At 38.1% G+C, this 23,719-nt stretch overlaps 2 protein-coding genes across 2 annotated transcripts; both read left to right on the top strand.

The window, feature by feature from the left end:
• The first annotated feature begins 2,569 nt into the window (after positions 1-2,569).
• Positions 2,570-7,966, top strand: LOC115921569 (E3 ubiquitin-protein ligase Midline-1-like). The gene is made up of 2 exons (XM_030979131.1): positions 2,570-3,205; positions 6,710-7,966. The coding sequence occupies exons 1-2, from the start codon at positions 2,570-2,572 to the stop codon at positions 7,964-7,966; spliced, it is 1,893 nt and encodes a 630-aa protein (XP_030834991.1).
• Positions 7,967-12,362: 4,396 nt separating this feature from the next.
• On the top strand, positions 12,363-17,379 carry LOC115921703 (tripartite motif-containing protein 45-like). The gene is made up of 2 exons (XM_030979669.1): positions 12,363-13,241; positions 15,957-17,379. The coding sequence occupies exons 1-2, from the start codon at positions 12,606-12,608 to the stop codon at positions 17,211-17,213; spliced, it is 1,893 nt and encodes a 630-aa protein (XP_030835529.1). The 5' UTR covers positions 12,363-12,605; the 3' UTR covers positions 17,214-17,379.
• The last annotated feature ends 6,340 nt before the right edge of the window (positions 17,380-23,719 follow it).

Here is a 23,719-nt window from a genome sequence, read left to right as displayed (position 1 = left end):
GTTATGAAAGTCTATAACACGTCTTGTGATTTTAACATTGTAACTACATTAGTGTTCAATTGGAAAGAGAATGCTTGTGAATGAGTGCCTCATTAGAGATGTCTAATTTCCATTCGGGCATAAAAAATAAAGTTATGAAAAGCAAAGTAATTGTAGTACTATGTTATCAATACTAAACACATATTTTCTCGCCTGTACGATATTTTGCTACTTACCAATTAAAGTTTTTTTAACAATTTTTCTGGCAACCTTTTGTCTGTTCTAAGCTCCTGATTTATGAGTAGTCTGTATGTTCTTTCCCTTTTAAATACGTACCTTACTTTGAAACGCTTTTCATTAAAATTATACTTATTCCGGAAGACTAACATTTTGTATATACACCAGAATGCGATAGTTATTACAACGTACACTTCTCTGTCATTGGTAATCTTAGGTAAGGAAGAAATACCTTTGCAAAAATCAATATTAAAAACAAACATCACAACCTGTTTGATATAATCAATGACATTTTTGTTCTGTTCACATTCAATACACACATGGACAATGTCCTCTATTACGTGTTACTTGGAGCAGTATCTGTCGTTTTGCTAATTCACATTCGTAAAGATTGTTTCAAACAGGTTTGTATTAACAGCAAAATTAAAATTGAACTCTCCTAAACGGAGTTCCTTTGTATACGTCATATTCCTTTTGAACACGGAAGACTAATCCATGTCTCATTTTGGTTTACCCTACCCCCTGAAGACAGCACCTGTTGGTGAGATTGTAGAAACGATTGCTGCTTACGTCACTGAAATCAATTTCCTGATTGTTCTCTTTATCACAATCTGTTGTAAGAGTTGAGTTCACATAAAAATATAATAATCTCCTTATATTAATTAACTCAAGTTTTTTTTAAATTTCCCTTCATATTACCCCACGCTCTTCCATTTTTGTTGTTGTTGGTGTCATTCGATTAGGGGGCATGTCCCGCCACTGCATGTGGATACATAGCTTAGCAAATAGCGCTGGGTATTGTGTTGATAGCAACACGTTCAAGGTTGAAATCACAGACACTGAATATCTAAATTTTCCTCACAGCATACGACATTATTATAAATTAATATGAACGAACTGTGTTGAGCTCTATACAGGCTCTAGTTGTGTTGGGTACGCTCATTGCATCTACATTGACATGTGATGTGCTACAGTCGCCTGGCTAAGTATTTATGTTACTACTTTCAAACAACAGACTGAGTATAGGCTATGTGGTCGACATAAAGTTCAAATTCAGTTTATTCAATGAGTACAATTGTTAAATGTAATAGTTTGTAAAGTTTAGTCAAAGTGTACCCAATCACTATTATCATAAATAGTTGACAAGGTATTCATACATTCACGTATATAATATAACAGGTACACGTTAATTGTTAAAGAGGTGATAAAAGAAACACTTTGAGAGATTATTGCTCATAAATTATCACAGACAACGGTAATATTCAGCTGTTTATAGGGAGAAGGAAAGAGAGAGAGGGAGAGAGAGAGAGAGAGAGAGAGGGAGAGAGAGAGAGGGAGAGAGAGAGAGGGAGAGAATGAGAAAGAGATAAAGTATGTGCGTTTGTGCATATGTGTGTGAGAGAGAGAGAGAGAGAGAGAATGAGAGAAAGAAAAAGAGAGAGAGAGAGAGAGAGAGAGAGAGAAAATGAAAAAAGAATGAATCTGATATCAGACAGAATTGTGACCATGAGAGAAAATCATTTCTTTATATCATGGACCCATGTTGTAGGGTCCAAGCATGATTATTTCAAATAAATCACATTCTATGTGCAGTATGGCTATGATAGTGACATATTCAATTTGATGTGATTTGTCACATTATCAGCTGTTGAGACAGAAATGATTCACATTATCATGGTTATAAGACAGTCTAAATCATGAGAGAAAACCGTGAAATATTTTTTCAGGCAAATTATACATTGACAGAAAAATCATAGCCTCGAAGAAATCCGATCACAAGAATAAAAATTGTTGACTGACAGAGAAAGAGAAAGAGAGAAATGATAGGAGATAAAGGGAGAATAGTGAAGAAAGAAGGGGTGGAAAGCAGGTGTAGTTACCGTCCTTCCCCCTACCAATGATAGTAATGAAAGCAGATAAAATTTCTGGCTTTATTATCCAGAACTTCTAGCATGATAATCATATTCGCCACTGAAAGCCTAAAGAAGTCGCCCTCTATAGCCACAAATGATGAATACGAATATACCGCCATTGAGTTCAAAGGTGCTTATATCCTGTGCGCTATCTGTGGGAAAACCCACTGCTATTTATAGGATGCACAACCTACATTATATGAACAGACGATCTTCTCAAGTGTGATTTTACCATTGTAACCTTATTTGTATACACACTTGGATAGAGAACTGATACTTTTGATCATAGATAGGCGCACCTCTTTCGACGCATATTATTATTCAATGTGAAAACTTGGACTCAGGATATTGGTACATATACGTCACTGCATATTGTTTGAGCTTGCATGAACTGACTGTTGATCATTTGTACATTTGCCAGAAAGCTGATATTTGTACCAATGGCTGAGAAGACTGAAGAAGATAAAGCTCCAAGCTCTTCACAGAACCTGACGTGTCCGCTATGTCTTGATATCTTCGAAGAGGCAACCATCCTGACCTCATGCGGACACACCTTCTGTCGGAAATGTCTCGAGAACTATGACCTGTCCCATAAGGATCTCGATCACATGACCTGTCCTCTCTGCAGGGAGGTCACCAAGTTGTCTGCGAACCGTGTCAAAGATTTCCTCACCAATGTGACTGTCAACGCACTGGTAGACGATTACCACGCCAAGAGTGGAGGGATGAACGCTGTCCTTGAGATGCGTCCAAAATGCACTACTTGCAAACGTCAAGAAGAAGCTGTGTCATCCTGCAAAACCTGCAACAGCTACTTGTGTGAGAAGTGTCTGACGGGTCATCAGAATATGTCTTTGATGTTTGAGGCCCATGAGATTGTATCCGTACAGGATATCATCAACGGGAAGGTCAGCATTGGTCATCTATCCGAGAAATGCTACATCCACAAACAAGAGAACAAAGATATGTTTTGTGAGGATTGTAAGGTCCATGTCTGTCTCAAGTGCGTGATCGTCGGTCATCAATTTCACAAAATCAAGAACCAGGCCGACTTCGAGCAGGAGTTACGGCTTAAGGTAAACGTAGTTTCATTGGTACCGTATCGGCGCTGGAATCGGGGAGGAGGTGAGGGCAGAGGGGGCTGATGCCAGTTCAAGTGGAGGGGGAGGGGGGGGGGGGTGGCCTCGCAAGGTAGAAACAAAAAATTAGATGTAAATCCTTTGCATTTGTAATACGCTTCCTAAAATCAACATTTTCCCACACAGTCATTACGCTCCCTCGAATATTAATAGACCCGATGTTTATTATGTTCATAAACCCCCTTCTACAATATAGGCGCTGCAAGCATGGTGCAGATACTTCTATCAATCAAAGGGTCGGGGAAACAGTAGATCCCCCCTCCCCTTGACAATTAATATTTTGCAGCAAAGCCCTATCAGCTGATTAGTCATCTTAAATGCAGAATTTAATAATTAAAAATACTAAATTTACTCAGTTATTGGTCGCTACCCTAAACCCTGCTCTACAAAATATAGAAAGTGCAGTCCTGTCTTTATACTGTAGAAAACCTGCTTCCAACAGGCAGCAAAAGCCAGGGGCATTTTATCCTATCTATGGGGGGTCGGAGCCCAATCGTTTCGCCCCCTAACACTGCCAAATATCTTAACAAACAAGGAAGGATTTGGTTTTCCGCCTCCCTTGCCAGACAAAGATTTTTGACATCAATAATTTTTGCAAAGCAAAAGAGCTTCTTAAAGGTAAAGACCAGTTATGGTCATGCGATTGCATTGTGAAAGAAACGTTGTGGAATCGGTCAGAAAAGGTTGATCATCTAGCATCTAGCATCTGCAAGGTTCTAGAATCATCAAAATGATAAGAAATTTGGCCCATTCTTCGTAAAGTTACAAGCACTATACACAGAAGATGTATATGGGACTACCCTATATCTCTCACAGACCATGAGAGAAACAAGTTTACCAAATATATGAATTACTAGGCGGTTTCCCGGCAAATTTTTTATCATCATGTATTAGTCAAAACATATTCTTTCACATGATTGGTAATGAGAGCTTCCATTTCATTTTTTGAAACTGGGGCGTTTCCAATACTGGTCTTTACCTTTAACAAAGTGTCACCATTCCATCTTTAACAAAAAATTCTCTCGGTCGCTACGCTCTATCGCACAATCAGGCGCGTACACAGGGGGGGGGGGGGGGTTAAACCCCCCTTTGGTATTTTTTTGTGTGTATAACCCCCCCCCCCATAACCCCCCAAACCCCCCCTTTGGTTTTTTGTTTTTTTTTAAATTTTATTTATTTAAAAAAAAAAAAAATATTCCCATGGTTTACCTACAAAAGCTGACCTTACCCCCCTCAACGGAGCAAAATGTCAAATTTTCAAATTTTGAGACAACCCCCCCCCCCCCCCCGCTTATTCAGCGGCTGGCTGAGTCGTTGCGAAATTTTCGGCCCGATTTATAAATGTTAAACCCCCCCCCCCCCCCCCTTGAAAAAATCCTGGGTACGCGCCTGCGCACAATAATAGATGTACCCTTTCTGATTTGTATGAAATACAGATCAGTGGGGAGATAGCAAAGGCCCCGCCCGGCTCGCAAAAAATATTACGATTGTACATAATATTATAGCAGTCTTGAAAAGCTTTTAAGTACTCTGAAATACGGTTTCAAATTTCCAAAACGCTATGTTTTTCCTCGCATTTTAATAGTTGGAATGTTTCTTATCATTGCACAAACCCTGTCTACTGCAAATGCGCTTGAAACGTGTAGGGTGCGAAGTTCACAGCTTATCTCTAGTAAATGGGGTGAGACAACAATCTTGCCACCCATCTGAGCAGACATAAAGTTCTTAAATGCTGCTCGCCTATGGTCTCTTATATGCAAACTTTTATTTTGAAGTACGTTGGGATTTTCCGATGTGTTTCAAACTATACTTGATTACACTTTTCAATTTGACGGAAGCAATGTTTTTGTCTGTGTCGCTACACTGACTCACTTATTAGTAAACTTTTTGTCGAGTTATATGATCCTTAGTAATGTATAGAAACTCTATTAAATGAGGTATCTTATATCTCATGGAAGTGATAACTTTGAATATATTAAATCTTTTTCTGTGCGTTAACACATCTGTTTAAGAGAGCGTCATTCCCATACTTCAAAAAAAGAGGAATACAGTGTATATTTCTCTTTTTTGTTGTTGTTACTTAAAAAACACTTTTCTTTGTAAATATCAAGAAACATCTGTATGAAGGGAGAAATAGTGTTTGTTGCGGATAAAACGTAGCTACATTTCATAGCTAAATTTGTCGAAAATCATTTTGAGGTGCCCCCCCCAACATAAAGTAAAAAACACTACGGTGCGCCTTGAAGAAACGAAGGGGTACCTGGTATCATCATCTTCATTTCTTTCATTAATCCATGTTTTTCTGTTTCTCTCACCCTCTCCGTCTCTTCGTTACTTTCCCCTTATTTGTAGTTTACCATATAATGGGTGAAAGGGGCACGTGCCCAGATTAGCCCAGAATACTTCGTACTATATCATCACCATAATGGTAATATATTCAGTAGTATCATTATCATTCTTCTTATATTTGTTATACTATTTTCATTATAATTGTTATTACTATTAGTTTTTATCATTAATATTATAATAAATAATAAAAATAATAATTATTATATTCCACATACTAAGAATCTTGCTCTACGATTGGTCAAAAGTAAATCACGTGATGAAAGATAGATCGGCCATTATTGACGGGAGAAGCAAAAAGTTCGTTACACTGTGTAGATAGTACTACTATCTACACAGTGCAACGCACTTTCACTGAAGATAGAGGTACTATCTACAAAGGGCAACGCACTTTCACTGAAGATTATCCAAAAGCGCACTAAAACAGGCGTAATTAAGCGCGCATTACCAATGAGCGCAATTAAAACAAATACATGCGCGCACCGTACCCTCAAGGGGTTGGGTTAAACTACTGTTTAACTTTTTTGGTGTGAATTTGGGCATGGTGTCTGTAGATGCATACACGTCCTTTTCTTTTTGTAGTTAAATTGTTTTAGATGTGGAATATAAAGCAAATAATCACCTTTTGGTTTCAGGCGATGGCAAACTATCACTTCCTCGTCGATCAGAATGTATACGCTATCTTTCCTCGGCTTCGCTTCGGAAAGATAGCTACATCCAGATCGCCTCGGAAGTGATAGTTTGTCCCATCACCTTCACCAACGGTAGTTATTTGCTTATTATTATATACTATTACTATATACTATTACCAGTTGGCATATATCAATTTTGTTTATCTGATATTGCTGCTTTCAAACAAATAAACTTATTGCAAGGGTCGGATTCCCTTTACAAAAGCCGAAAAACAATGTTTTACATCCCTCGGTCCTCATATGACTTGCGATGATGTAGGGAGTGGGTCTTGGTTCTAACTTTTGTGAAATATCAGGCGCGTCCAAAATCCGGTGTTTGATTTTCAAACCGGCTCCACGTGGCATACATCTCATTCTACAGAATGTTCTTTTCACTTCTCTATTATTTATTTGTTTTGTTTAGGTGAACGACCTTGTCCAACGTTGTGCCACTAAGAAATCAGAACTGGAGAAGAACATTCAGAATATGGAGGTACAACGTCATGAAGTGTACACCGCCGTGCAGAAACTACTGGACGATGTCAGTCAAGCCTACAGCATCAAGGCTAAAGAGCTTGAAGAAAATCATCGTCATCTCACCGAGCAACTCAATGCAGTAAAGCAGAGTTTCGAGGACGATCTCAACGTCTTGAAAGCCAAGGATCGACAGAGGATCAAGAGTATTTGTAGTTCAATAACACTGGTAGCTAATGACAGACTGGGTCGTCTTGAGACAGACAGTCTGTCTGCTCATACCTTGCTCTGCGATGAGTTGGATGCCATGCTGAAGGAGGCTACTGATCACACTTCTGCGGCAGCCATTACAAAGAATGCACAGGAGAAGAGGTTCAATCCTGCAGGTGATAGTTGTCTTGACCTCGGGAGCATCTCAGTATCAGATCCCAAGGTTCAAGTCATTCAGTGTGTATGTCTACGGGGACGTATGTATGGAATGACCCAGTACTCTGATTATAGTGTGGCTATCGGATATTTGAATGAACATGGTATAGATATCATTGATTTAACTGGTAAACAGGAGCAGTATGCAAACATACAAAGTAACATGGAGTGTTATGATCTTGTGTTTCTACAAGACAGGTCGTTATGTATATCGACGCGAAGCAAAGCAGACATATATTCCCCTAATGGCTCCAGGAAATCAACCGTCCACATGCAAAGCAATGGATTTCTCAGACTAAACAAAAGTGCATCAGATGAAATCTTTATCGCGGCTTCCAATGAGAAGAAAGTCTATATTTATGACCCGACTGGATCCACTCTCAAACACACTGTTTCAACAAAACCCAACGAAACGAGGCAGGTATATGCTACCAGGTCGGGTTTGATCGTCACGAGTTCAGGTCAGTACAATCCAGGAGGGGTGACGGTCTATGACAGGGATGGGAATGCTGGTAAGCCTCTACAAGCCCCATACGGTGTCAACCTGTATGCTGCCCTGGATGAGCAGGACAGGGTGTATGTAGCCAGTGTTGATCGTGAGAATGGTAACGTGGTGATACGGCTCTATGACCTTGATGGTCTGAACCTGAAAGAAAGAGTTGAGTTCAATGTACTTAACCTGACGCTTGGAGATAAGTGGTGTTACTTGGTTTCCCTCTCTCCAGACATGCTCGTGTTTGCTCGTAACAAGAAGTTGTATTTTATCAAAGTATCAATGTAATCATCTGTATCTCACACTCTGTTCACACACATTTGTAGTATGTATACCTCTCTGCTCCAGATCTACTCTAATAATGGGCCTATGTTTCATATTCTGTTGTTTATAATTATGTGATAAATAACCAAATGAGAAGATGCCTATTCTCTAGATAGATTGTAATTGCCTGAATACAGTTGTCATTATACTGTAGAATGATAACTTCCCTCTCTCGAAATAATATGTAAATGCAGTACGTAAAATATACATCTACTTCTTGCATTGTGTAAGCGAAATCTCTTAGATATTTACAGAAGTCAGTGATGATATCGAAATGTATAAATTCAAAATTGATAAGCACATTGATTAGCTTCTTGTTAGTGTCATGTTCCTCATGTTGTGATTTTCAAAGTATTAACAAAAATATTTTGATTGTGCTCATATTTTTCTATTTACATTGTGATTATTTTGTATCTTAACATGAAGAAATAATTAATGCTGACTGTGTGTAAATAGAACACATTGTAAATAAGCTTTTCAGCTTTCACAGGTCATCCTGAAAAGTTATTGGTAGTATTATTTTGTTTGCATTTTATAATATCATTTTACTCTTCGTATTTATGTTATATTGAACTTGACTTATAAATCAAATCGATAAAAAAGAGTCAACTTTCCACCCTGTCTGCAAAGCTATTCAATTGAATGCTCTAGAGACTGATAATATGACAGATTAGTTTGCTATGAAGTATAGAAGAATGATGTATTAATAACAATTTAACAGTCGGAAGTTTTTGTTGTTGACAATTATGATACATTAATGTAAATGTTTGCAGTTCTGTTATAATAAGTAATTTCACTTTGAATATGTTTCATGTAAATTCGGGAGTTGTCTTTTTCATAATAATTACCCCTTCAATTCAATCTAATTGAGTCTAGTTAAATTCGATTCAATTCAATTAAATCTAGACTATCGCTTTGTGACGTGGAATTTGGAATAACTTCATCCGTATTTTATAGCGGTAGAAAGAGAATGGGGTAAGAAAGGATTATGTTTATCATATGATAAATTGTAGAAATAATGAGGATATTAGACCTACATCTGGTCATGCTAGTAGACATGCATGGCAAAGCCAGGGATGAATCTGGAGAAATCATCATTTTAATGTTTCCTCATCGTTTGAAAAATGACACACCAGTTGATATGTTTGTAAGAAGATAACATCGAAGGAATTCCTTGTGTGCATAAACGACCTAGCATGGGGACAAAAATTCTTTCTCTTGTTCTTACATTTTTTAAAATTATTTTTGTTTGAAAGTGGGGGGGGGGGGTGGGTGGGGTGGGGTTTTGATAACTTTGGTGAAGAAAGAAAGTCAAATGCCTCGACCATTTCGACGGTGAATAAGCGGGGGGGGGGGGGGGGGGGGGGTTAAGAGCATATCTTTATATTTTTATATTTTTTATATTTTAGTTATTAAAACGAATTTTAGGGGGGGGGGTTTCCTCCAAAGCACACACATAACAAAATTGAGGGGGGGGGGGGGTTAACGAGCCTTGTCTCTATACTGCTTTGCTACACAGTTTTGTTTGTATCTTCATCTTTTGTTTCTTTTTCTTTCAATTAGATATTTCACTGTAGTAATAAAAAGTATAATTATGCGCTGTAAACTTAGCCTTTTATCAAATGTACATTTTTTTGTTATGCATATGGTATTGTTGATTGACACTGGGAGAGTCCTTTACTTGTTGAAAATGGAAGAGAGGGAGAAATGGAAGGAGATAACGGAAGAATAGTGAAGAACGAGGGGGTGGAAAACAAATGTAGTTACCGTCCTTTACTCTTCCAATGAAAGCCTATAAAACGTATTATGATTTTACCATTGTAACCACATTGGTATTCAAGTAAACACTTGGAAAGAGAATGCTTGTGTGTTAGTGCCTCAGTTGAGATATCTACTTTTCATTCGAGCATCAAAATAAAGTTATGAGAAGCAATGTAATTTTAGAACTATGTTTTCAATACTAAACACATACATTTTCTTGCCTCTACGATATTTTGCTACTTACCATCTAATGCGTTTTTAACAATTTTTTTGGCAACCTTTTGTCTGTTTTTAAGCTCCTGATTTATGAGTAGTCTGTGTGTTTTTTCTTTCAAATACGTACCTTACTCTGAAACGCTTTTCATACAAATCATACTTATTCCGGAAGACTAACACTTTGTATATACACCAGAATGCGAGACTTATTACAAAGTCCACTTCTCTGCCATTAGTAATCTTAGGTAAAGAAGAGATATCCATGCAAAAGTCATTATCAAAAATAAACATCACAACCTGTTTGACATAATCAAGGACATACTTGTTCTGTTTACATTCAATACACACATGGACAATGTCCTCTATTACGTGGTACTTGGGGGCGATTATCTGCTAATCCCCATTCGTAAAAATTGTTTCAATCAGGTAGTATAATTATTGTACAGCAATTTAAAATTGAACTCTCTTAAATGAAGTTTCTTTGTATACGTCAAATTCCTTTTGAACACAGAAGACTAATCAATGTCTCTTTTTGGTATACCACCTCCCCCCTGAAGACAGCACCTGTTGGTGAGATTGTAGAAACGTTTGCTGCTTACGTCACTGAAATCAATCCCTGATTGTTCTCTTTATCACAATCTGTTGTAAGAGTTGAGTTCACATAATATATAATATTCGTAGAACATTTTCGAGCAAAAAGTATCTTCTTATTTTAATGAACTCAAGGTGTTTGTTTTAATTTCCCTTCATCTTCTTATTTTAATGAACTCAAGGTGTTTGTTTTAATTTCCCTTCATCTTCTTATTTTAATGAACTCAAGGTGTTTGTTTTAATTTCCCTTCATCTTCTTATTTTAATGAACTCAAGGTGTTTGTTTTAATTTCCCTTCATCTTACCGCTCGCTCTTCCATTTTCTTTTGTTGCCATTCAATTTGGGGGCACGTACGTGCAAATCCCGTGTCCCCCAACGCCCTCTTAGCTACGCCACTGCTTGTGAATATATAGCTGGCCGAATAGCGTTGGGTATTGCGTTGATAGCAAAAATGTCAAGGTTGAAATCACAGACATTGAATATATAGATTTTTCTCACAGCGTACGACATATTCTAAATTAATATGAACGAACTGTGTTAAGCTCTATACAGGCTTTAGTTGTGTTGGGTACGCTCAATGCATCTACATTGACATGTGATGTGCTACAGTCGCCTGGCTAAGTATTTCTGTTACTACTTTCAAACAACAGACTGATTATGTGGTTGACATAAAGTTCAAATTCAGTTTATTCAATGAGTACAATTGTTTAATGTAATAGTTTGTAAAGTTTAGTCAAAGTGTACCCAATCACTATTATCATGAATAGTTGACAAGGTATTCATAAGTTCACGTATATAATATAACAGGTACACGTTCATTGTTAAAGAGGTGATAAAAGAAACACTTTGAGAGATTATTGCTCATAAATTATCACGGACAACGGTAATATTCAGCTGTTTATAGGGAGAGGGAAAGAGAGAGAGAGAGAGAGAGGGAGAGAGAGAGAGGGAGAGAGAGAGAGAGAGAGAGAGAGAGAGAGAGGGAGAGAGAGGGAGAGAGAGAGAGAGAGAGAGGGAGAGAATGAGAAAGAGATAACGTATGTGCGTTTGTGCATATGTGTGTGTGTGTGTGTGTGTGTGAGAGAGAGAGAGAGAGAGAATGAGAGAAAGAGAAAGAGAGAGAGAGAGAAAATGAAAAAAGAATGAATCTTATATCAGACAGAATTGTGATCATGAGAGAAAATCATTTCTTTATTTCATGGATCCATGTTGTAGGGTCCAAGCATGATTATTTCAAATAAATCACATTCTATGTGCAGTATGGCTATGCTAGTGACATATTAAATTTGATGTGATTTGTCACATTATCAGCTCTTGAGACAGAAATGATTCACATTATCATGGTTATAAGACAGTCTAAATCATGAGAGAAAACCGTGAAATATTTTTTCAGGCAAATTATACATTGACAGAAAAATCATAGCCCCGAAGAAATCCAATCACAAGAATAAAAATTGTTGACTGACAGAGAAAGAGAAAGAGAGAATTGATAGGAGATAAAGGAAGAATAGTGAAGAAAGAAGGGGGTGAAAAGCAGGTGTAGTTACCGTCCTTCCCCCTACCCCTAGTAATGAAAGCAGATAAAATGTCTGGCTTTATTATCCAGGATTCTACTTTACAGTGGACTTCTAGCATGATAATCATATTCGCCACTGAAAGCCTAAAGAAGTCGCCCTCTATAGCCACAAATTATGAATACGAATATACCGCCATTAAGTTCAAAGGTGCTTATATCCTGTGCGCTATCTGTGGGAAAACCCACTGCTATTTATAGGATGCACAAACTACATCATATGAACAGACGATCTACTCAAGTGTGATTGTAACATTGTAACCTTATTTGTATACACGCTTGGAAAGGGAATTAATACTTTTGATCATAGATAGGCGCACCTCTTTCGACACATATTATTAATCAATGTGAAAACTTAGACTCAGGATATTGGTACATATACGTCAATGAATATTGTTTAAGCTTGCATGAACTGATTGTTAGACATTTGTACATTTGCCGAAAAGCTGATATTTGTACCAATGGCTGAGAAGACTGAAGAAGATAAAGCTCCAAGCTCTTCACAGAACCTGACGTGTCCGCTATGTCTTGATATCTTCGACGAGGCAACCATCCTAACTTCATGCGGACACACCTTCTGTCGGAAATGTCTCGAGATCTATGACCTGTCCCATCAGGATCTCGATCACATGACCTGTCCTCTCTGCAGGGAGGTCACCAAGTTGTCTGCGAACCGTGTCAAAGATTTCCTCACCAATGTGACTGTCAACGCACTGGTAGACGATTACCACGCCAAGAGTGGAGGGATGAATGCTGTCCTTGAGATGCGTCCAAAATGCACTGCTTGCAAACGTCAAGAAGATGCTGTGTCATTCTGCAAAACCTGCAACAGCTACCTGTGTGAGCAGTGTCTGACGAGTCATCAGAATTTGTCTGTGATGTTTGAGGCCCATGAGATTGTATCCGTACAGGATATCATCAACGGGAAGGTCAGCATTAGTCATCTATCCGAGAAGTGCTACACCCACAAACAAGAGAACAAAGATATGTTTTGTGAGGATTGTAAAGTCCATGTCTGTTTCAAGTGCGTGATCGTCGGTCATCAAAATCACAACATCAAGAATCAGGCCGACTTTGAGCAGCAGTTACGGCTTAAGGTAATCGTGTTTTCATTATAACCGTTGGCACCGGAAGCGTGAAGGGTTAGGGACAGACGGGGCTCATGGAATAATTCAAGTGGAGGGGGGGGGGGGGGGGGGGGGGGTGGCCTCGCAAGGTAGAAAAAGGAAAATTAAGTATTAATCCTTTGCATTGCAATAAGCATCCTTAAATCAACATTTCCCCCTCACGGTCATTACGCTCCCTCGAATACCAATAGACCTAATGTTTATTATGTTTGTAAACCCCCTTCTACAATATAGGCACTGCAAGCACAGGAGCAGGTACTTCTATCAATCAAAGGGTCGGGGCAACAGTAGATCCTCCCCATTGATAATAAATATTTTGCAGCAAAGCCCTATCAGCTGATTAGTCATCTTAAATGCAGAATTTAATAATTAAAAATACTAAATTTACTCAGTTATTGGTCGCTACCCTGCTCTACAAAATATAGAAAGTGCAGTCCTGTCTTTATACTGTAGAAAACCTGCATCCAACAGGCAGCAAAAGCCAGGGGCATTTTATCCTATCTATGGGGGGTCGGAGCCCAATCGTTTCGCCCCCTAACACTGCCAAATATCTTAACAAACAAGGAAGGATTTGGTTTTCCGCCTCCCTTGCCAGACAAAGATTTTTGACATCAATAATTTTTGCAAAGCAAAAGAGCTTCTTAAAGGTAAAGACCAGTTATGGTCATGCGATTGCATTGTGAAAGAAACGTTGTGGAATCGGTCAGAAAAGGTTGATCATCTAGCATCTAGCATCTGCAAGGTTCTAGAATCATCAAAATGATAAGAAATTTGGCCCATTCTTCGTAAAGTTACAAGCACTATACACAGAAAGATGTATATGGGACTACCCTATATCTCTCACAGACCATGAGAGAAACAAATTTACCAAATATATGAATTAGTAGGCGGTTTCCCGGCAAATTTTTTATCATCATGTATTAGTCAAAACATATTCTTTCACATGATTGGTAATGAGAGCTTCCATTTCATTTTTTGAAACTGGGGCGTTTCCAATACTGGTCTTTACCTTTAACAAAGTGTCACCATTCCATCTTTAACAAAAAATTCTCAAATTTTCAAATTTTGAGACAAAAAAAAAAAAAAAAGTGTCCTCTTACCCCCCCCCCCCCCCGCTTATTCAGCGGCTGGCTGAGTCGTTGCGAAATTTTCGGCCCGATTTATAAATGTTAAACCCCCCCCCCCCTTGAAAACATCCTGGGTACGCGCCTGCGCACAATAATAGATGTACCCTTTCTGATTTGTATGAAATACAGATCAGTGGGGAGATAGCAAAGGCCCCGCCCAGCTCGCAAAAAAATATTACGATTGTACATAATATTATAGCAGTCTTGAAAAGCTTTTAAGTACTCTGAAATACGGTTTCAAATTTCCAAAACGCTATGTTTTTCCTCTCATTTTAATAGTTGGAATGTTTCTTATCATTGCACAAACCCTGTCTACTGCAAATGCGCTTGAAACGTGTAGGGTGCGAAGTTCAAAGCTTATCTCTAGTAAATGGGGTGAGACAACAATCTTGCCACCCATCTGAGCAGACATAAAGTTCTTAAATGCTGCTCGCCTATGGTCTCTTATATGCAAACTTTTATTTTGAAGTACGCTGGGATTTTCCGATGTGTTTCAAACTATACTTGATTACACTTTTCAATTTGACGGACGCAATGTTTTTGTCTGTGTCGCTACACTGACTCGCTTATTAGTAAACTTTTTGTCGAGTTATATGATCCTTAGTAATGTATAGAAACTCTATTAAATGAGGTATCTTATATCTCATGGAAGTGATAACTTTGAATATATTAAATCTTTTTCTGTGCGTTAACACATCTGTTTAAGAGAGCGTCATTCCCATACTTCAAAATAAGAGGAATACAGTGTATATTTCTCTTTTTTGTTGTTGTTACTTAAAAAACACTTTTCTTTGTAAATATCAAGAAACATCTGTATGAAAGGAGAAATAGTGTTTGTTGCGGATAAAACGTAGCTACATTTCATAGCTAAATTTGTCGAAAATCATTTTGAGGTGCCCCCCCCAACATAAAGTAAAAAACACTACGGTGCGCCTTGAAGAAACGAAGGGGTACCTGGTATCATCATCTTCATTTCTTTCTTTAATCCATGTTTTTCTGCTTCTCTCACCCTCTCCGTCTCTTCGTTACTTTCCCCTTATTTGTAGTTTACCATTTAATGGGTGAAAGGGGCACGTGCCCAGATTAGCCCAGAATACTTCGTACTATATCATCACCATAATGGTAATATATTCAGTAGTATCATTATCATTCTTCTTATATTTGTTATACTATTTTCATTATAATTGTTATTACTATTAGTTTTTATCATTAATATTATAATAAATAATAAAATAATAATTATTATTATATACTATTACTATATACTATTACCAATTGGCATATATCAATTTTGTTTATCTGATATTGCTGCTTTCAAACAAATAAACTTATTGCAAGGGTCGGATTCCCTTTACAAAAGCCGAAAAACAATGTTTTACATCCCTCGGTCCTCATATGACTTGCGATGATGTAGGGAGTGGGTCTTGGTTCTAACTTTTGTGAAATATCAGGCGCGTCCAAAATCCGGTGTTTGATTTTCAAACCGGCTCCACGTGGCATACATCTCATTCTACAGAATGTTCTTTTCACTTCTCTATTATTTATTTGTTTTGTTTAGGTGAACGACCTTGTCCAACGTTGTGCCACTAAGAAATCAGAACTGGAGAAGAACATTCAGAATATGGAGGTACAACGTAATGAAGTGTACACCGCCGTGCAGAAACTACTGGACGATGTCAGTCAAGCCTACAGCATCAAGGCTAAAGAGCTTGAAGAAAATCATCGTCATCTCACCGAGCAACTCAATGCAGTAAAGCAGAGTTTCGAGGACGATCTCAACGTCTTGAAAGCCAAGGATCGACAGAGGATCAAGAGTATTTGTAGTTCAATAACACTGGTAGCTAATGACAGACTGGGTCGTCTTGAGACAGACAGTCTGTCTGCTCATACCTTGCTCTGTGAGGAGCTGGATGCCATGCTGAAGGAGGCTACTGATCACACTTCTGCGGCAGCCATTACAAAGAAAGCACATGAGAAGAGGTTCAATCCTGCCGGTAATACTCGTCTTGACCTCGGGAGCATCTCAGGATCCGATCCCAAGGTTCAAGTTATTCAGTGTGTAGATCTACGGGGAATTATGCGGGGTATGACTCCGTACTCGGATGATAGTGTGGCTATCGGATATTGGAATGAACATGGTATAGATATCATTGATTTAACTGGCAAACAGGAGCAGTATGCAAACATACCAAGTAACATGGAGTGTTATGATCTTGTGTTTCTACAAGACAGGTCGTTATGTATATCGACGCGTAGCAAAGCAGACACATATTCACCCAATGGCTCCTGGAAGTCAACCGTTCTCGTGCGTAGCAATGGCTTTCTCAGACTAAACAAAAGTCCATCAGATGAAATCCTCATCGCTAACTATGAGGATGAATGCTTTATCTGTGACCAGACTGGATCCACTCTCAAACACACTGTTCCAACAAAACACAACGCTACGAGCCAGGTATCTGCTACCAGGTCGGGTTTGATCGTCACGAGTTCATGTAATTACTCCGATCCAAGCGTGGTGACGGTCTATGACAGGGATGGAAATGCTGGTAAGTCTCTACAAGCTCCAAACGGTGTCTACCTGTATGCTGCCGTGGATGAGCAGGACAGGGTGTATGTAGCGAGTGTTGATAGCAAGAATCGTAACGTGGTGATCAGGCTGTATGACCTTGATGGTCTGAACCTGAAGGAAAGAGTTAAGTTCAATGTACTTAACCTGACGCTTGGAGATCGTTGGTGTTACTTGGTTTCCCTCTCTCCAGACATGCTCGTGTTTGCTCGTAACAAGAAGTTGTATTTTATCAAAGTATCACTGTAATCATCTGTACCTCACACTCTGTTCAACCTTATTTGTAGTGTGTATACCTCTCTGCTCCAGATCTACTCTAATATGAGCCTATGTTTCATATTTTGTTGTTTATAATTATGTGATAAATAACCAAATGAGAAGATGCCCATTCTCTAGATATATTTTAATTGCCTGGATACAGTTGTCAATTGTCATTATACTGTAGAATGATAACTTCCCTCTCTCGAAATGATATGTAAATGCAGTAAATAAAATATACATCTACTTCTCGCATTGTGTAATCGTATCTCTTAGATATTTACTGAAAGTCAGTGATATGATATCATAATGTATAACTTCAAAATTGATAAGCACATTGATTAACTTCTTGTTAGTGTTATTTTCCTAATGTTGTTATTCTCAAAGTATTACAAACATTATTTTGTTTGTGCTTATATTTTTTGATTTATATTGTGATTATTTTGTATATTTAGATGACAAAATAATTGATGCTCACTTTGTAAATGGGACCTCATTGTAAAAAAGCTTTTTAGCTGTCACAGGTCATCCTGAAAAGTTATTGGTAGTATTATTTTGTTTTCATTTTATAATATCGTTTGACTCTTCGTATTTATGTTATATTGAACTTGACTAATAAATCAAATCAATAGAAAAAAAAATCTTACTGGGCCATGTGTCTATATTCCATGAAAGATTCCTTCATATTCACTTTGCACTCTGTTTGAAAAGCTATTAAATTTAATGCTCTGGGGCTGATAATTTGTTATGATGTGGAAAGAACGATGTATTAACAAAAATTAGACCTCGTTTAGCAGTCTGAAGATTTGTTTCTTGACTAAACGTCCTTTGTAATGTAAGAATATTATGATACATTATTGTAAATGTTTACTGCAGCTCTGTTATAAGTAGTAATTTCACTTTGAATATATTTCATGTTAATTCGGCAGTTGTCTTTTTAAAAATAATATTACCCCTTCAATTCAATGTAATTCACTCTAGTTAAATTCGATTCAATTAAATTAAATCTATACAGACTATCGATTTGTGACGTGGAATTTGGAATATCTTCATCTGCATGTCATAATGGTAGAAAGATAATGGGGGAAAGCTAGGATTATGTTTATCATATGATAAATTGTATAAATTACGATGATATTAAACCTAGCTCTGGTCATGCTAGTAGACATGCATGGCAAACCCAGGGATGAATCCGGAGAAAATAAATGTAACTATGTTAACTATATTTGTTTCTATATTTGATTATAATATATTATAGTAATATCATATTTCAGCATCTTTTATCATGTTAATGTCGTGGTTAAAATTCTTTGATATTTCTTTACAATGTGTGTTCTAAAACCAACTTATAACAAACTTTATATTTACGTATACATGCATAAGAACTCAAATAATTTATCTTTACTCGGTGTGTCATCAGTAATTCTACTATTTTTTTTATTCTTTATATGATATATGTTTTCTTGTATGTTTACTTTGCATTTTTATTGTATATGCACGGCCCCATTGTAAAAAAGCTTTTACAAATGAACTGGGCTTTTACCGTGAATAAATAAATGAATCAAATCAATCAAATCAAAACATCATTTTAATGTTTCCCCATCGTTTGAAAAATGACATACCAGTTGATATGTTTGTAAAAAGATAACATCGAAGAAATTCCTTGTCTGCATAAGCGACCTATAGCTTGGAGACAATTGTCATTCAACTGTTCTTTAAAAAACACAGCCTTTTTAAAACTTTTTAAGGGGGTGGGGTTCTGATACATCTCGATGGAAAATGCAGTTATTTTATGTTTTGGTGAAGAAAGAAAGTCAATTCTTATGGGTAAAATGGAGCGACTATTTCGATACACACTTATAGCCTATAGTAGTTATAAAAAGTATAGGCCTATATGCGCTGTAAACCTAGCCTTTAATTAAATGTACATTATTTTGTTTTATGCACACGGTATTGTTGATTGACACTGGGAATTGATTGTTGACAGGGGAAGATATAGAGAGAATTAGGAAGAAATAACGGAAAATAGTAGAGAAAGAGGGGTGAAAGACAAACGTAGTAACCGTCCTTTATTCTTTCTAATATAGTAATGAAAGCCTGTGAAATCGTCTTGTGATTTTAAAATTGTAACCACATTGGTGTTCAAGTACACACTTCGAAAGAGAATGCTTGTGTGTGAGTGCCTCAGTTGAGATGTCTAATTTCCATTCGAGCATCAAAAATAAGTTATGAGAAGCAATGTAATTGTAGTACTATGTTATCAATACTAAACACATACATTTTCTTGCCTGTACGATATTTTGCTACTTACCATCTAATGAGTTTTTAACAAATTTTCTGGCAACCTTTTGTCTGTTTTAAGCTCCTGATTAACGAGTAGTCTGTGTGTTTTTTCTTTTTCAAATACGTACCTTACTTTGAAACGCTTTTCATTAAAGTCATACTTATTCAGGAAGACTAACATTTTGTATATACAGCAGATCATGTTATTAGAACGTCCACTTCTCTGTCATTAGTAATCTTAGGTAAAGAAGAGATAAATCCATGCAATATTCAATATTAAGACCAAACATCACAACCTGTTTGACATAATCAAGGACAGTTTTGTTCTGTTCACATTCAATAAAAACATGGACAATGTCCTCTATTACGTGGTACTAGCTTGGGGGCAGTACCTGTCGTTTTGCTAACCCCCATTCGAAAAGATTGTAGTATATTGTACAGCAATTTAAAATTGAACTCTGTTAAACGAAGTTCCTTTGTATACGTCAAATTCCTTTTGAACACGAAAGACTAATCAATGTCTCTTTTTGGTATACCACCTCCCCCCTGAAGACAGCACCTGTTGCTGAAATTGTAGAAACGTTTGCTGCTAACGTCACTGAAAAGAACATGTGACTTTTCTCTCCATCACAATCTGTTGTAAGAGTTGAGTTCACATAATAATATAATATTCGGAGAACATTTCCGAGCATAAAGTATCTCCTTATATTAATTATATCCCGGTATTAATTTTTTTCTTCTTCGATCTTTTCTCTCGCTCTTACTTTTGTTGTTTTAAAGAGCCATTCGATCAGGGGGCACGTACGTGCACATCCCGTGCCCCCCACCCCCTCGCTCTCTAACTACGCCACTGCTTGTGGATATATAGCTTAGCAAATAGTGTTGGATATTGTGTTGATAGCAACAAGTTCAAGGTTGAAATCTTAGACACTGAATATCTTAATTTTTCTTACAGCATTCGACATTATTATAAATTAATATGAACGAACTGTGTTGAGCTCTATACAGGCTCTAGTTGTGTTGCATCTATATTGACATGTGCTACAATCGCCTGGCTAAGTATTTCTGTTACTACTTTCAAACAACAGACTAATTATGTGGTTGACATAAAGTTCAAATTCAGTTTATTAAATGCGTACAATTGTTTGATGTAATAGTTTGTAAAGTTTAGTCAAGGCCCAATAGGGTAGTGTACCCAATCACTATTAACATAAAGATATGACAAGGTATTCATAAGTACAAGTATATAATAACAGGTACACGTTCATTGTTAAAGAGGTGATAAAAGAAACACTTTGAAAGATTATTGCACATAAATTATCACAGACTTTGGTAATATTCAACTGTTTATAGGCAGAGAGAGAGAGAGAGAGAGTCACAGATAGAGAGAGGGGGACAGAGAAAGAGAGAGAGAGAGAGAGAGAGAGAGAGAGAGAGAGAGAGAGATGAAAAAAAAAAAGATAGAAGCTTATATCAGACAGAATTGTGATGAGAGAAAATCATTTCTTTCTATTATGGTTCCATTGTTGTAGGGTCCAAGCATGATTATTTCATATGCATAGACACCGGAAGTAGGGGGGGGGGGGGGGGAGGCACTCGCCCTCCAACCAAAAAAGTGGGGGGCAAAACGCATTTTTGCTCTCCCCCCGAAAAAAGAAAAGAAAAAGAAAACGTCCCCCCCCTCCCCCCCCCAAAAAAAAAGCAGTAAAGGAGTAAAGAAGGTTTGTATTTTAACCCTGGCGTACTAATGGGAGGGGGGGGGGGGTATTTCTTATTCGATACCAGTGATTTACAAATGTTGCTGAAATTTCATGATTTTCCGATACACTTTCTCAATTTTTTGTAAGTCCTACTTTTTATGCGTTTGTTGAAAATTGAGAAATTCCCAAATTTACAGTCGGGCAAAAAATATGCTTATTTCGAAGCCTTCATGTCAGGGCCTGCAGAACGGCTGGGCTCGGGGGCTCGAACCCCCTCACTTTTTGAAAAAAGTATGTTACAGAGAAAAAGAAAGAAGAGAGAGAGAGAAAAAATAAGTGACAAGCCAATGTCAAAAATGATTTATCAAAATATGCTCATCTGACCGCCAATTAATTAAATGCCTAAAACCCCATAGCTTACGGGGGCTCCGCTCCCCGGACCTCACCAAGGGCCCTAAGGACGGCCCCGGGATGCTGATCTGACCGTAAGTTAATGCCTACAAATCCTGAGCTTCCGGGGCTCAGCCCCTTGACCCCCTGCCGAGGCTCAGGCCCTGGACCCCACGCCAATTTACGCACTACCTGATTGTTAATAATCACTTTGAAAAACGTTCCGCGGGGCTCGCATGTAACGTATAAGAGTGGTGGTGATGCCGATTTTTCTTCTGCCCCCCCCCCCGTCCAGACGTTTCTGCTCATTACGCCACTGCCCCTGGAAGATGAGCCTCCTGGAGTGTTTGCCCCCCCCCCCCATCCCAAACTCCCTGGCGCGCCTGTTCATATGCATCACCTTTAATGTGCAATATGGCTATGATAGTGACATGTTCAATTTGATATGATTTTTCACGTTATCAGCTCTTGAAACAGAAATGATTCACATTATCATGGTTATAAGTCTAAATCATGATATTTTTTTATAAGAGAGGAAACGATCAAATATTTTTCAGGCTAATTGTACATTGAAAGGAAAGTCATAGCCTCGAAGCAATCTAATCACAAGAATAACAATTGTTGACAGAGAAAGAGAAAGAGAGAAATGGAAGGAGATAAAGGAAGAATAGTGAAGAATAGTGGAGAAAGAAGGCGTGGAAAGCCAGTGTAGTTACCGTCCTTTTCCCTTCAAATGCTAGTAATGAAAGCAAATAAAACGTCTGGCTTTATTATCCAGGATTCTACTAAAGTGGACCTCCAGCATAATAATTATGTCCACCACTAAAAGCCTAAATAAGTCGCCCGCTATAGACTAAAACGATGAATACATAATATATACCGCCATTAAGTTCAAAGGTGCTATATCCTGTGCGCTCTCTGTGGGAAAACCCACTGCTTTTTATAGGATGCACAAACTACATAATATGAACAGACGATCTACTCGAGTGCGATTTTACCATTGTAACACACTTGGATAGAGAACTGATACTTTTGATAGGCGCACCTCTTTGGACGCATATTATTAACTAACGTGAAAACTTGGACTCAGGATATTGGTACAACCTAGTACGTCAATGCATATTGTTTGAGCTTGCATGAACTGACTGTTAAACTTTTGTACATTTGCCAGAAAGTTGATATTTGTACCAATGGCTGAGAAGACTGAAGAAGATAAAGCTTCAAGCTCTTCACAGAACCTGACGTGTCCGCTATGTCTTGATATTTTCGACGAGGCAACCATCTTGACTTCATGCGGGCACACCTTCTGTCGGAAATGTCTCGAGAACTATGACCTGTCCCACCAGGATCCCGATCACATGATCTGTCCTCTCTGCAGGGAGGTCACTAAGTTGTCTGCGAACCGTGTCAAAGATTTCCTCACCAATGTGACTGTCAACGCACAAGTAGACGATTACCACGCGAAATGTGGAGGGGTGAATGTTGTCCTTGAGATGCATCCAAAATGCACGGCTTGCAAACGTCAAGATGAGGCTGTGTCATTCTGCAAAACCTGCAACAGCTACTTGTGTGAGAAGTGTCTGACGGGTCATCAGAATATGTCTATGATGTTTGAGGCCCATGAGATTGTATCCGTACAGGATATCATCGACGGGAAGGTCAGCATTGGTCATCTATCCGAGAAGTGCTGCATCCACAAACAAGAGAACAAAGATATGTTTTGTGAGGAGTGTAAGGTTCACGTCTGTCACAAGTGCGTGATCGTCGGTCATCAAATTCACAAAATCAAGAATCAGGCTGACTTCGAGCAGGAGTTACGGCTTAAGGTAAACGTAGTTTTATTTACGGTACCGTAGGTGCCGGAAGCGGGGAGGAAGTGGGGGACACACGGGGCTCATGGAATAATCCAAGTGGAGGGGGGGGGGGGGGGGTGGTTGGCCTCGCAAGGGGAAAAAGGAAAATTAAATGTAATTCCTTTGCATTGTAATAAGATAACAAGTGCTCTGAAAGGTAATGTTTTAGCATCCTTATATCAACATTTCCCCACTCAGTCATTACGCTCCCTCGAATATTAATAGACCCGATGTTTATATGTTTGTAACCTCCTCCCCCCTCTCTCTCTAC

The sequence above is a fragment of the Strongylocentrotus purpuratus genome, unplaced genomic scaffold (assembly GCF_000002235.5).
Source record: "Strongylocentrotus purpuratus isolate Spur 01 unplaced genomic scaffold, Spur_5.0 spur5_scaffold_10, whole genome shotgun sequence".
In the NCBI taxonomy this organism is placed as follows: Eukaryota; Metazoa; Echinodermata; class Echinoidea; order Camarodonta; family Strongylocentrotidae; genus Strongylocentrotus; species Strongylocentrotus purpuratus.
This window is presented reverse-complemented; position numbering and strand designations above follow the sequence as displayed.

Coding starts and splice junctions, on each gene's coding strand:
- LOC115921569 (XM_030979131.1), top strand. CDS start 2,570: ATGGCTGAGAAGACTGAAGAAGATAAAGCTCCAAGCTCTTCACAGAAC. Junction 3,206..6,709: donor AGCAGGAGTTACGGCTTAAG/GTAAACGTAGTT, acceptor TGTTTTGTTTAG/GTGAACGACCTTGTCCAACG.
- LOC115921703 (XM_030979669.1), top strand. CDS start 12,606: ATGGCTGAGAAGACTGAAGAAGATAAAGCTCCAAGCTCTTCACAGAAC. Junction 13,242..15,956: donor AGCAGCAGTTACGGCTTAAG/GTAATCGTGTTT, acceptor TGTTTTGTTTAG/GTGAACGACCTTGTCCAACG.